General features: G+C 38.5%; 2 protein-coding genes across 3 annotated transcripts; both read right to left on the reverse strand.

Annotated features, from left to right (window-relative positions):
• Positions 1-4,609: 4,609 nt before the first annotated feature.
• On the reverse strand, positions 4,610-8,895 carry LOC117624533 (palmitoyl-monogalactosyldiacylglycerol delta-7 desaturase, chloroplastic-like). Its single transcript, XM_034355833.1, has 6 exons — positions 8,857-8,895; positions 5,891-6,222; positions 5,642-5,782; positions 5,367-5,507; positions 5,030-5,136; positions 4,610-4,922 (listed from the first exon to the last, which is right to left on the reverse strand). The coding sequence occupies exons 2-6, from the start codon at positions 6,185-6,187 to the stop codon at positions 4,721-4,723; spliced, it is 888 nt and encodes a 295-aa protein (XP_034211724.1). The 5' UTR covers positions 6,188-6,222; positions 8,857-8,895; the 3' UTR covers positions 4,610-4,720.
• LOC117624531 (palmitoyl-monogalactosyldiacylglycerol delta-7 desaturase, chloroplastic-like) lies at positions 7,152-8,927 on the reverse strand. 2 transcript variants are annotated; one of them, XM_034355832.1, is made up of 5 exons: positions 8,529-8,925; positions 8,280-8,420; positions 8,013-8,153; positions 7,676-7,782; positions 7,152-7,568 (listed from the first exon to the last, which is right to left on the reverse strand). In XM_034355832.1, exons 1-5 carry the CDS (start codon positions 8,823-8,825, stop codon positions 7,367-7,369), a joined length of 888 nt encoding a protein of 295 aa, XP_034211723.1. In that variant the 5' UTR covers positions 8,826-8,925; the 3' UTR covers positions 7,152-7,366. The 2 variants fall into 2 exon arrangements, with proteins under 2 accessions (XP_034211723.1, XP_034211722.1); XM_034355831.1 differs by having other exon boundaries at positions 8,013-8,420; positions 8,529-8,927.
• Between the last annotated feature and the right edge of the window lie 4,299 nt (positions 8,928-13,226).

The following is a 13,226-nucleotide window of genomic DNA, read 5'->3' on the forward strand; positions in this document are numbered from 1 at the left end:
CCCCCGTCGTCACCGTCGAGCCAGCCGCCGCGATTTCTTCGGTTTTGACCGAATCGGCTCCGCCGTGATTCTCCCTCCTCCGGCGACCAATTCCGACACCTGAGGTATGGTTTCTATCCTATTTTTCATGCTTTAGCTGATGGTTGGTAGGATTTGTGAATTTGTTGCGTTAGGCAGCTTAATTTGAAACCCTAAATTTCGGCCGGATTTTGATTTTCAATTCAGGCCACTTCCGGCTATTTTTCGGGGTATGTCCGAAAACAAAAGTGGCTCCAATTGATGTTTTGAACCTAGGGTAGGAACCTTGGCCCTTAGTTTTACGAATTTTTCGATGATTGGTATCGCTTTAGGGCGGCGCATGGGGCGTCGCGTGGGGTACTGTAGCAACCTGAATTAGGTCCCAGTGCAATCCTGTAGTTGTCACGAGCGCATAGGTGTTTTCGGATTGGAATTTGGTTGCCGTTTGCTTCTCGAACAGATTTTGCCTATTGTGCGATTTCCGGGATTGTTATGGTCGGGATTTTGCCTATGGTGTAGGTTGTATTTCTTGGATCGTCTAGGATTCGACGGATCGTGGATCGGAGTCCCGGATACTCCGAACTCGCAAACCCTAGGTCAATAATCTGAATAAAATTGTATGTGTTTTCAAATATTCGTATATTTTATTAATTTGTATGTGTATTAATGAAATTGTGCAGATGTCAGACTTGATTACACGTCGTAGGGCGGTGACGACCACGCAGGGTTCGGAGCCCCCGACTCAGCCTACAGCTGCTGCCACTGCTGCCACTACGCCAGCACTGATGGACCACTTGGCAGTTGGACCTGCGGGGTCCCAGGCGCCTGCCTCATCAGCGTCATCAGTGGCGCAGCCTGTTAGCGCCAGACGGCGTCATCGGCCCGCCAGCACCACCGACGCCACATCCACTGATGCGTCGGGGTCACAGCCAGGTATAGTTTTCCTTTTTCTCCATTTAATTTTATTGTTATTTCTTGTTTTTGTGTGTGTGTGTGTATTTGATTGTTCAATTTGTTATTTATTTAACATTCATGTCATCTTTCTTTGCAGCCAAGAAGAACACCCAAGGGCCGTGTCGGCAGTTGAAGACGGCGAAGGTCACCCGGGTGACCAACAGTCGTATTAACATCGGATACGACGAGCGACATCGGGCTGCACCGACGGCGGAGTTGCATAGCTCCTTGGCCCACGACATTGGTCATGTCATTCGGAGCTATTGCCCGATGCAATGGAAGTCTTGGAAGGTGATGCCTGACGAGACCAAGACTGAGGTTCGCGTCTAGTTGTCGGTATGTAGGCCTTTTCATTCTTTTTCTTTCAAACGTTAAATTTATATTATTTAAATGTATGTAATTAATTTATTGCAGACGAACTACAACTTGGAGGACCTTGATGAAGAGTCGTTGGCGTACGTCAACAGACTCTTCTCTGAGAGGCACAAGCAATGGAAGAGCGACTTGCACCACCATTTTGAGGCGTTCGATGATCCGCAAGTCGCCCTTCAAGAGGGGTGCCCGAAAGAGCTTGAGGGGCGGGAGGATAGTTGGGCGTGGCTCCGCGCTCATTTTCAGGCGCCCGCTTTTGTGGTAATTTTTTATATTTATTTTTATTTTCTTACTAATGTTTATTTACTTTTTTTTATTTAATTTAAATTTCAACTAATACATTTTATTTTTTGTATAACAGAATAAAGCCAAAGTCAATAAGGGCAATAGGAAGAAGAAGACTCTTCTCCATCATTCGGGTTCCAGGCCCTTCTCCTATAGGATGGATGCCCGGCGTCAGGTAATAATAAAATAATTTTTTTTAATTTTTAATTTTTTATTATTCTTAATTTATTTTTTCGTTCTAATATTTTTCTTCTTTTGTTCAATTTAGGGAGGGTCCAAATTCCCAGAGATCGTCGTATTTGGCGACGTTTATGTTCGACCTGGAAATGAATTGGCCGAGTCCCTTCATGTAAGTGTTATTTATTTTTAATTCTTATGTTACGCATTCAACTTTAAAGGTTATTATATGAATGTTTGAATTTATATTTTATGTTATGCTAAATAGACGACGATGGTGGAGAGGAGCCAGTTGGTTCTTCAGGAGTCCGCCTCCCAACTTCCTCCCGATACTCCAATCGAGTCTGTGGATCCTCCACAGGATGCTGGGTTTCAGATCTTGACGGAGACATTGGATCAGACTCTAGGGAGGAGACCGGGGACATATTGTCGAGGGATGGGGAATGCCAAGCGGAGGGAACCCAGACCCCGTTCATCAGCGCAGTCAAACAGTCAGGTCACTGCTTTGACAGCAGAGGTGGCCACTCTTCAGAGCCAGATGTCGGTCATTCTGCAGTCCCTCGCACAATCCGGCATTCCAGTCCCAAATTTTAATGTGCCGACCTCCGAGCCCGTCCATCCCGAGCATCCCCACCAGATGTCGGCCCGTGTAGATCCCCAGACCTCTGAACCGCATGTGCCAGACGATAATGTAGATTTTGGAACATTATTCGATTAGTTTTTTTATTTTCGTAATTATTTTTTGAATCTTTCTCTTGTACCGTACATTTATTTTATATAATAAATTTGTTATTTACATAAATTTTTTTATGATTAAAATTTCAATTTATTACCCAAAAAAAAAAAACAAAATTTATTTTTTTTATAAAATAAAACAAAAGTAATATTATTATTATTATATATTAATTTATATATATTAATTTTGCGCGACGAACAATTTGTCGTCGCGCAAATTTATATATCCGAAAAAATAATGTTTTGTTTTTTTATATAAATATAATCATTTGCGCGACGAAAGTTTCGTCGTCGCGCAAAATTCTTAGGAACGCATCGCGCGACGCAGTATACTGTCGCGCAAAATTTTACGCGCAAAGATCCTGTCGTCGCGCAGAAGTTTTAGGCACGTATCGCGCGACGTAGTCTAGCGTCGCGCAAAATTTTACGCGCCAACATCTTGTCGTCGCGCAATATTTTTACGAATTGCGCGACGATGGTCTCTTAGTGCCGCAAATGTCTACGAGACGTCTTGCGCGACGAAAAATATTCGCCGTGCATTGTTTTGGCGACGAAGACCATTTCGTCGCGCGTAATTTTGTGCGACGAACAATTTTGTCGTCTCTGAACCTTTGGTGTAACGAAGGGTGAGCGTCGCACTCAATTGCGCGACGCATGGATAAAATCTGTCGCGCAAAGTCTTTCTTCACGACCTTTGCGCGACAGATTGCGCGCGACGATTTTTTTGTCGCGCTTTTGTTTGTGCGACAATATGTTAGTTTGTGCGACGAAATTATCTTCGTCGCGCAAATACTAAAATGTAGTAGTGAGAACCAATTACACACAAGCTTATACAAAAATTTACCCCATCTATAATTAGAGCATAAGGCATTGGTTTCTAGGAGAAGATCTCTCTATCTTTTGTGATTGTTTCATTCGACTCCATGGCTGAACAAGGTTAATGTATTTAGTTTTATAATTTATTAAGAACTTACAAGAGCACCTAAACAACTAAAAATGAAAAGAAAAAGAAAAAAGAAAAACCTCAAATTTGTGATAAATAACTAGGTTTAAGCCTCTTGTGTGCCTTAAGTTTAATCCTTTTATTGTTCTAAAAAAAGTTTAATCCTTATTTCATTACAAATCAAGGATCATCTTCTATTTTCAAGTATTTCAACCACTAGTGGATCTATAGAGGCGTAATGATCAAGGAGGTGTAGCTCCCTCGTTGGATAAAGCGTTTCAAGCGCCTGAAAGTTGTCCCTCCGCTTAGGCTGTGCACTCCATTTGTTTGACAAAGCCTAATAGACTTCCCTTCCTTTTTTGTCTGCATTGTGTGTTGCACGCGCTTATGTTTTTTTTTTTTTTTTTTTTTTTTTCAGCTCCTGGCCAAAACGACGTCGTTTTGGACTAAGAGAAAGAAAAAACAAACAAACAAACCAAGATCCGTACTGTAGACGGAAAAGAAGGTGGAAAACTCCTTCAACAATAAAGAGATTTTGCTTAAAAATAGAAAAAGAAAGTCACCCTTTTTTGAGAGATTCTTTATGTCTACCAATCCAAATCCTTATAATAAAAAAACATCAAATTCATTTTTTTTGTCTCCACCACCAATCTGTTTATCTCCTTGTTTTTTTTTTGTTTAATTTTTTTTTGGGAGAGAACTACAAGTCTTGTATAAAAATTGAGTCATCGATTAAGTCTTGTGCCAAAAAAGAAAATATTGTATCGATCAAGTTTTCAAATAAGTTCGAATGTAATTCATAGTTAATCGAGAAAAAAACAAGATGAAACATACTATGATTTTTTTTTCTTCTTCATCAACAGGTGCGTCAGTTTCGTTTTTGACATATGAATGACATTAGTATTGTTTAAATTATAAGGCTATTTGGTTGTCAATTTTTGTTTAAACTTTTAGCCTTTTAAAATTGCACCTCCGCCCAAAAATTCATGGGTCCACCAGTGATTTCAACTACCCAAAGTCATGAAACAAAACCCCTCAAGTCTGTTATGAATGCCGGATTAAAAGTAAAGCATTAATTGCTAATACAAGCATAGAATCAATTCATTCTCAACAATAATAAGGTCCACAACATGCATGAACAATATCATTATCACCCTAAAACAGCAAATAGAGTTTGAAGCTAGACATCCCATGCCTAGCCAAATGTCGAAACCCAAATCTTGAGCAGCCATGGATTTACTCTGTCTTTAAAGCCATCCGTTTCCTGTGAGCTTCGGATGGTACTTTCACATCTGTTGCCAGTCCTAGTGCTTCAAGAAATTTTATGATGTACCAAGTCAAGTCAATTTGCCACCATTCCAGGCCTTGTCGAGCTGAGTATTCGAAGGCATGGTGATTATTGTGCCAGCCTTCTCCAAGTGCAAGCAATCCCAACCACCTTGAAATATGAATATGAATAAAAATCAATTTTAAAATTGCAACTTTCATTTCTCAATTATATATTAAATATATAGTAGAAGGGAGAGTACTAATTAATATAAGTACCAAAGGTTCCTAGACAGATCCCCGGTGTTCCATGTCTGATATCCCCAGGTGTGGCCAGCAGAATTTACAAACAAAGTAATGTGGAAAACAACCACCATTCTCACGCCCTGCAAATGATAATGAGTTTAAACTCAAGGATCTGTGCTAGAAGTAATTAGAATAAATAAATAAAATAAAGAATAAAAAAGCATACGTATTTATATATGTGCTTATAATTCTAGTAATAAGAATGGGAGAGTTTCAAACACAACTTTTCTGGTTTGAAATGTTTAAGATCTTGTGCGAATACATGATCAATTTATTAGAAATGAAAAAGAGGAAAATCTATATATCTCACCACTCCCCAAACCAAGAAGGGAAGTCCACCCACGGCATATAATATGCCTGCAAGAACAAATGAGTGTAGCATGAAAGTATGATGAAGAAACACATAAAATGGCTGCTTTTTCATGTCTTCAACATTCTTTAGTCCCCCATACTGCAAATTTCTCATTAAAAAAAACAAAAATAAGTGTAAGCATTTGTACCAAAAGAAAAAAGTGTAACTATTACTTGAGAGAGAGAGAGAGAGAGAGAGAGAGAGAGAGAGAGAGAGAGGTTGTTTTTAATTACTCTTCCAAACCGAGAACTGCTATCAAGGATCCAGCCCATATGACTATACCAGAAACCCTTAAGTGGGCTGTGAGCATCTTTTTCTGTATCAGTAAACTGGTGGTGGTATCGGTGTGTGCTCACCCATTCAATTGGACTTCCCTGCAAACCCAAAACAACAAACAGAAAATCGTAAAAGTAGACCCAAAAAAGAAAGAACATAAACAACAAAACTTGCAAAATGTTTCTCAAAAATGAGATTTGACATACCTCAAGTGCGAGAACCCCACAGTAGGCAAACAAGTACTCAAGCAATTTTGGAACCCTAAAACTTCTATGAGCAAGATTTCTATGGTAAGAAAGAGTGATTCCAAAACCGGTCAGAAAGGCCAGCCAAAAGGCCACCAAAAACGCAGTCCAAGTGAAGTAAAACGGTGCAAACAAAGCCAGGCAATGCACACTCAAGAACATACCAGCTGTCACAAGGTCTAGAAGATTCCATTTCCTCCCCAAGAAATTTGCACAAGGGGTCATGAGAATGGTGACCCAAACTTTCAAAAGCCCCATAATGAGAGAGAGAGAGAGAGAGAGAGAGAGAGAGAGAGAGAGAGAGAGAGAGAGAGAGAGTGTGTGTGTGACTCTTTCTTCAGCCAACGGTTTTGAGGATTGTATGAGAGACCATGACTTTGGCCATTACTTATAGAGTTTATATACCATTTGGATTAATAATTTAATTGAAGGATCAAAATGTAAATCACGTATAATTTTGAGGACCATTTGAGCAATTTACGCTTTTGTTAAAAGTGACAGCAATTCCAAACTGGGCCTTAGTTTGGCTGTGCACTCCATTTGTTTGACAAAAGCCTGATAAACTTCCCTTCCTTTTTTTGTCTGCATTGCACGCACTAATGTTTTTATTTTTTATTTTTTATAAATTTTTGGCCAAAACGACGTCGTTTTGGACTAGGAGAAAGAAAAAAAAGAACCAAACAAACAAAGATCCGTACTGTAGACGGAAAAGAAGGTGGAAAACTCCAGCAATAAGGAGATTTTGCTTAAAAATAGAAAAAGAAAGTCTCCCTTTTTTGAGAGATTCTTTATGTCTACCAATCCAAATCCTTATAAATAAAATATCATCAAATTCATTTTTTTTTATGTCTCCCCCACCAATCTGTTTATTTCCTTGTTTTTTTTTTTGATTGTTTTGTTTGTTTTTTTTTTTTTGGAGAAAACTACAAGTCTTTTATAAAAATTGATTTATCGATTAAGTCTTGTGCCAAAAAAAAAAATATTGTATCGATCAAGCTTTCAAATAAGTTCGAATGTAATTCATAGTTAATCAAGAAAAAAACAAGATGAAACACACTATGGTTTTTTTCCTTCTTCATCAACAGGTGCGTCAGTTTCGTTTTTGGCATATGAATGACATTTGGTTGTCAATTTTTGTTTAAAACTTTTAGCCTTTCAAAATTTTACCTCCGCCAAAAAATTCCTGAGTCGATGGTGATTTCAACTACCCAACCCAAAGTCATGAAACAAAACCCCTCAAGTTTGTTATAAATGCCGGGTTAAAAGCAAAGCATTAATTGCTAATACAAGCATAGAATCAATTCATTCTCAACAATAATAAGGTCCACAACATGCATGAACAATATCATTATCACCCTAAAACAGCAAATAGAGTTTGAAGCTAGACATCCCAGGCCTAGCCAAATGTCGAAACCCAAATCTTGAGCAGCCATGGATTTATTCTGTCTTTAAAGCCATCCGTTTCCTGTGAGCCTCGGATGGTACTTTCACATCTGTTGCCAGTCCTAGAGCTTCAAGAAATTTTATGATGTACCAAGTCAAGTCAATTTGCCACCATTCCAGGCCTTGTCGAGCTGAGTATTCGAAAGCATGGTGATTATTGTGCCAGCCTTCTCCAAGTGCAAGCAATCCCAACCACCTTGAAATATGAATATGAATAAAAATCAATTTTAAAATTGCAACTTTCATTTCTCAATTATATATTAAATATATAGTAGAAGGGAGAGTACTAATTAATATAAGTACCAAAGGTTCCTAGACAGATCCCCGGTGTTCCATGTCTGATATCCCCAGGTGTGGCCAGCAGAATTTACAAACAAAGTAATGTGGAAAACAACCACCATTCTCACGCCCTGCAAATGATAATGAGTTTAAACTCAAGGATCTGTGCTAGAAGTAATTAGAATAAATAAATAAAATAAAGAATAAAAAAGCATACGTATTTATATATGTGCTTATAATTCTAGTAATAAGAATGGGAGAGTTTCAAACACAACTTTTCTGGTTTGAAATGTTTAAGATCTTGTGCGAATACATGATCAATTTATTAGAAATGAAAAAGAGGAAAATCTATATATCTCACCACTCCCCAAACCAAGAAGGGAAGTCCACCCACGGCATATAATATGCCTGCAAGAACAAATGAGTGTAGCATGAAAGTATGATGAAGAAACACATAAAATGGCTGCTTTTTCATGTCTTCAACATTCTTTAGTCCCCCATACTGCAAATTTCTCATTAAAAAAAACAAAAATAAGTGTAAGCATTTGTACCAAAAGAAAAAAGTGTAACTATTACTTGAGAGAGAGAGAGAGAGAGAGAGAGAGAGAGAGAGGGTGTTTTTAATTACTCTTCCAAACCGAGAACTGCTATCAAGGATCCAGCCCATATGACTATACCAGAAACCCTTAAGTGGGCTGTGAGCATCTTTTTCTGTATCAGTAAACTGGTGGTGGTATCGGTGTGTGCTCACCCATTCAATTGGACTTCCCTGCAAACCCAAAACAACAAACAGAAAATCGTAAAAGTAGACCCAAAAAAGAAAGAACATAAACAACAAAACTTGCAAAATGTTTCTCAAAAATGAGATTTGACATACCTCAAGTGCGAGAACCCCACAGTAGGCAAACAAGTACTCAAGCAATTTTGGAACCCTAAAACTTCTATGAGCAAGATTTCTATGGTAAGAAAGAGTGATTCCAAAACCGGTCAGAAAGGCCAGCCAAAAGGCCACCAAAAACGCAGTCCAAGTGAAGTAAAACGGTGCAAACAAAGCCAGGCAATGCACACTCAAGAACATACCAGCTGTCACAAGGTCTAGAAGATTCCATTTCCTCCCCAAGAAATTTGCACAAGGGGTCATGAGAATGGTGACCCAAACTTTCAAAAGCCCCATAATGAGAGAGAGAGAGAGAGAGAGAGAGAGAATGGGACTCTTTTTTGAGCCAATGGTTTTGAGGATTGTATGAGAGACAAAGGATTGCTGCTTGGGAAAGTTGGCCATGACTTTGGCCATTACTTATAGTGAAGCAATTTAATTCAAAGCTGCCCTGTCAGGACATGGTAGGTGATGGCACTTACTTATTGTAATTTCCCCAAACCCCAAACAAATTCAATTAGCGTGTTCTTTGTGTTTCTATTTTTAAATGAAAATTCACAGTTAGAAAGTAACCTACTACTATAATTTAATTGTCACGCCTCAACCCAAACCATATGCACCATGCTTGCTTCATAGAGAGAGTATCATCAAGGGCTAGAGGCCAAACCATATGCAAACCCAGCTGAAGCTCTTATGACCCATCAAACCGCTTGAGCCAATTTCATTAGAATGTCAGACAGAGTAAGAGCTAGTAGTTATAAAGCCTGCTTTTGACAACCACCTAAACAGTAACTTCAATACTTGTCCTTCTCAAATTAATTAATACTTAACTTCCAGGTCGATTCAAAAGACATAAACTTCAAATAATATGAAACTAATCTGTCTCTGAATCCAAGGAATACTTCTTGGTTTTCATATTGGCCGTTAGATTTTTTAGTGGAGAAATCACCACCATGTATTTGTTGTAAATGTGTACCTGGCTATTATTTCTTCTATGGTAATTGATGTGATATTTATTGCAAGCGCACAATTCGCACAAGTAATATAATGATGAGTGAAGTGTCGTTCCCACGAAGAGTGATTTAATTTACCAAGTACCGATTGTGATTAACCCAAGACTTTATTTGAACAATTGATGATGAGATTTGATTGATTAATTAACTAAAACAATGAATAAAAACAAGCGTAGAAAAATAAAGTAGTGAGATTCAAGTTATGAGAGCACTAGAGGTTCCGATTTCACCATAGCCAATTCTACCCAATTCCCTTAGCATGTTAATCCTAATTATTCTCCATGTTGACAATTGATTTTCCCTACTTTATTCGATACTCCATCCCTGGTTATACCAAAAGTATTCTTATTACCAACCCACTCTATCCCTAGTAATGGAATTAAGATAATAAGAACTCATTAAATTCCTTGGAAACCCTACAAAACAACCACATAAGTCATGACAAACATCCCTGTCTAATCATGTAACTCATGGCATCTATTACAAGAAGCAACCCCAAATTGGATATTCCTATCGTCAATTTAGCATCAAAACAATTAAATGTTGGCCAAACATTCAAAGCATTAAGCATGGTAATAGATACTCAACATGGAAAAATACTTGGAATTAACATTGACTAAAGTAATTGAGTATTCATGGCTAGGCTACATCGTAGCCCAAGCAAGAAGAAATTAGTTCATGACAACTTTAATAAAAACCATGATAAATAATATCATAGGAAAGAAGTAACCAATTGAAGATTTGATCTCTGCACGATAGCAACTCTAGCTCCAGGTTGTCTTCTTTGTCTCTCTAAAACTCTCTCTCTCTCTCTCTCTCTCTCTCTCTCCTTTGAGTGTTTTGGCTATGATTATGAATGTGTAGGAATTTTAGGGTAGATGATGGAGGATGGATGATGGGTAATGGATCCTTTCAACAATGACCTAAACTCCCTATTTATAAAACTCCTAGAAATCCTACCTAAGGAATAATTACAATTGTTATAAAAATAGGATTCCTTCTAAAATAAGGTCTTCTTTATTTCTCCTTGTTTGACTTGATAAGACTTGCACCATCTTGAACTAGGAAATTTGACAACATTCCTTGCAACAAAAGAAATGACTTGGCTTCTTTTTAATTGATCTTCATCTTCTTGCCTTTTTTAGCACACTGTCTCTTATTTCACAATTCCTTCACAAATCTCACAAAACCAATTAAAAACAACCAATTTAATCCAAGAAATTAATAAATAAATAAGCAAAAGAGGCATAAAATATATATAAAATATAGACTTAACAGTAATCTAAAAATATTTTAGAATATGCTATTAAACCTAATCTTCTTACAACTCCAAGTTTAAATTAGAGAATATTAGAATAAATATTAAAAATAGACAATAGCTAATCGGTTGAATGATTTGCTGTGATTACAAATGTCAACAGTATAAAGTATACATATGTCCTACAATCAACCGGGCTTTATATCTAAGGCTTAGAAGCCGTGATCCACCTTCGGTGGGATTTGATTTACACTAACTTAATTAGAAAAGTAAATATATTACAATAAATAAATTGGGTAAATTTCACTTTACTACGTGGAAGTTTACTGAAATTAAGAGTTTACCACCTAAAGTTTTTTTCGTGTCAACTTCGTACCTAAAATTTGATATTCTTATAACTTTCATACCTCCGTTATAATGTCTGTCAAGTCATCTGTTAAACGACGACGTGGCAATTAGTGGGCCTATAAAGATCCACTCATATTGCGCCATGTGGATGGACACATATAAAAGATAAAAAATAAAAAAAAAATTTGTTTTGATAAGAAAAGATAAAAATTATTAAATAAAAAAGTTAAAATAAAATTATTCAATTTAGATTTTAAATGATTTTTAAAGAGTTACAAAGTTGATAGACTTTAATTGAATTTAATTGAGTTGGACTGAATTCTACAAACTCCACATAGATTTTGACTGAATTCGTGTATAGATTTTAATTGAGTTTGTTAGAATTTTATTATTGATCTTAATGGAGTTTATAGTGATGGAGGTGGTGGTGATGACGATGGCGATGACGGTGGCGATGGTGGTTTGTGGGGGAGGTAGGGGTAGTAGTGGTGGTGGCAGTGGGAGTGAGGTGGTGAAGGAGGTGGGGGTGATAGTGATGGTGGTGGTGGGAGTGAGGTGATGGAGCTAGTGGTGGTGGTGGTGGTGGTGGAGGTGGTGGCGGTGGCGGTAGCGGTGGCAATGATGGTGGTGATGGTAGCCGTACCTATGGTAGTGGTGACGGTAGGGCTAATAGTGGGGGTGATAGAGGTGGTGAAGGTGGGGGTAAGGGTGGTGCAGGCAATGTCAGTGATGGTGATGATGCTCGTGGTGACGGTGGGGGTGATGGTGGGGGTGATGGTGGGGCTAGTAGTGGTGATGGCGTTGGGTGGTGGTGGAGGTGGCGGTGGCGATGGTGGTGACGGTGGCGGCGGCGGCTATGGTGAAACAAAAACTAGAAACCGCTCATCAATTTGGAAACCAACCCTTCATCAATCCCATCCCCAACCCCATCTTCATCCTTCACCCCTCCCCACCCTAACCCTCCCTCCTCTCTCCTTTCTCCTCCTTAATATCCCAGCCGCCACCCTAAATTGCCACCAACAACAGCCAACCCAAACCGTCAGTTCCCCCAACTTCTCCTACATCGACGACCAAAAGTTTGGAGTGAGCTCAGAAATCAGAATTGGGTCTCCTTTGTATGCTTTCCCAGACTTCCTTTTCTCGTCTCTCTATCTTTGCTTTCTTATCCTGGACAAGATCTTGATTGGGTCATATCATATGGGTTTCATTTCTGCTCTTTTTTTTCTTCATAGTTTCACACTATTTTTTAGGCTCTTTCGTTTCCCTTAATATATTTTGGTATGATATCGGTGCACTCACTGTGCAACCATCAATTATTGAAAATGGTGAGGAAGGGGGTGAGTGAAGGTTGGGCTGCCATAGTGTATTCGGGTCAGGGTGTGTTGGGGTAGTTTGAAGAAATAGATGAAGGAAGAGAGAAAAATAGGGAGATAGAAGGAGGATGGGATGGGAAGGGAGGATAAGAGAAGGTGGGTTGCGATGAGGAGAGGATGGGGAGGGAGAGGGAGATAGGATGGGTGGCGATGAGGAGAGGACGGGAAGGGAAGGGAGGAAAGGGCAGATCTGCTCATTTTTTATTTTTTATTATTTATTTTTTAACCACATTTCACAATTAAGTTACATGGAAGACTTGACAGAAAGACTAATGGAGGTAGAAAAGTGATAGGAAATCAAATTTTTATATATGAAGTTGACATAAAAAAATCTTCATGTAGCAAATTCATAATCTCATGAAACTTGTTGGTAATAAACTAAAATTTACCCTAACATATATTACAATTGACAGGACCCGATCCCAATTTCACTTTGGAATTCGAACCAAGCCTTGTGCGTGTCCGACATCTGGCAGCCTTCGGGCACAAATGACCATTTTACCCCTCCTGCTACAGTTACTAGGAAAACTTTCTTTGGACTTCTGCCGAAAATTCGGCAAAGTCTCTCCTGTATTTTGACCAAACCCAAATTTTTCCACCTGTCAAACAATCAAATAAATCTACACCAACTGCCAGAATTGAATAACCAAGTATTCACCAGCTCCAGTTTTCCACTCAAACTAGATATCAGAGCATTTTCTAAATT

The sequence above is a fragment of the Prunus dulcis genome, chromosome 4 (assembly GCF_902201215.1).
Source record: "Prunus dulcis chromosome 4, ALMONDv2, whole genome shotgun sequence".
Lineage (NCBI taxonomy): Eukaryota > Viridiplantae > Streptophyta > Magnoliopsida > Rosales > Rosaceae > Prunus > Prunus dulcis.

What these genes read in the sequence shown, in the direction of transcription:
- LOC117624533 (XM_034355833.1), bottom strand. Translation starts at nt 6,187, where the DNA reads ATGGGGCTTTTGAAAGTTTGGGTCACCATTCTCATGACCCCTTGTGCA. An exon ending in GCAGTTCTCGGTTTGGAAGA is followed by an intron (nt 5,508 to 5,641) that starts GTAATTAAAAAC and finishes AGAAATTTGCAG; the next exon opens with TATGGGGGACTAAAGAATGT. An exon ending in GATCTGTCTAGGAACCTTTG is followed by an intron (nt 4,923 to 5,029) that starts GTACTTATATTA and finishes TCATATTTCAAG; the next exon opens with GTGGTTGGGATTGCTTGCAC.
- LOC117624531 (XM_034355831.1), bottom strand. Translation starts at nt 8,825, where the DNA reads ATGGGGCTTTTGAAAGTTTGGGTCACCATTCTCATGACCCCTTGTGCA. An exon ending in GTGGGGTTCTCGCACTTGAG is followed by an intron (nt 8,421 to 8,528) that starts GTATGTCAAATC and finishes TTGGGTTTGCAG; the next exon opens with GGAAGTCCAATTGAATGGGT. An exon ending in GATCTGTCTAGGAACCTTTG is followed by an intron (nt 7,569 to 7,675) that starts GTACTTATATTA and finishes TCATATTTCAAG; the next exon opens with GTGGTTGGGATTGCTTGCAC.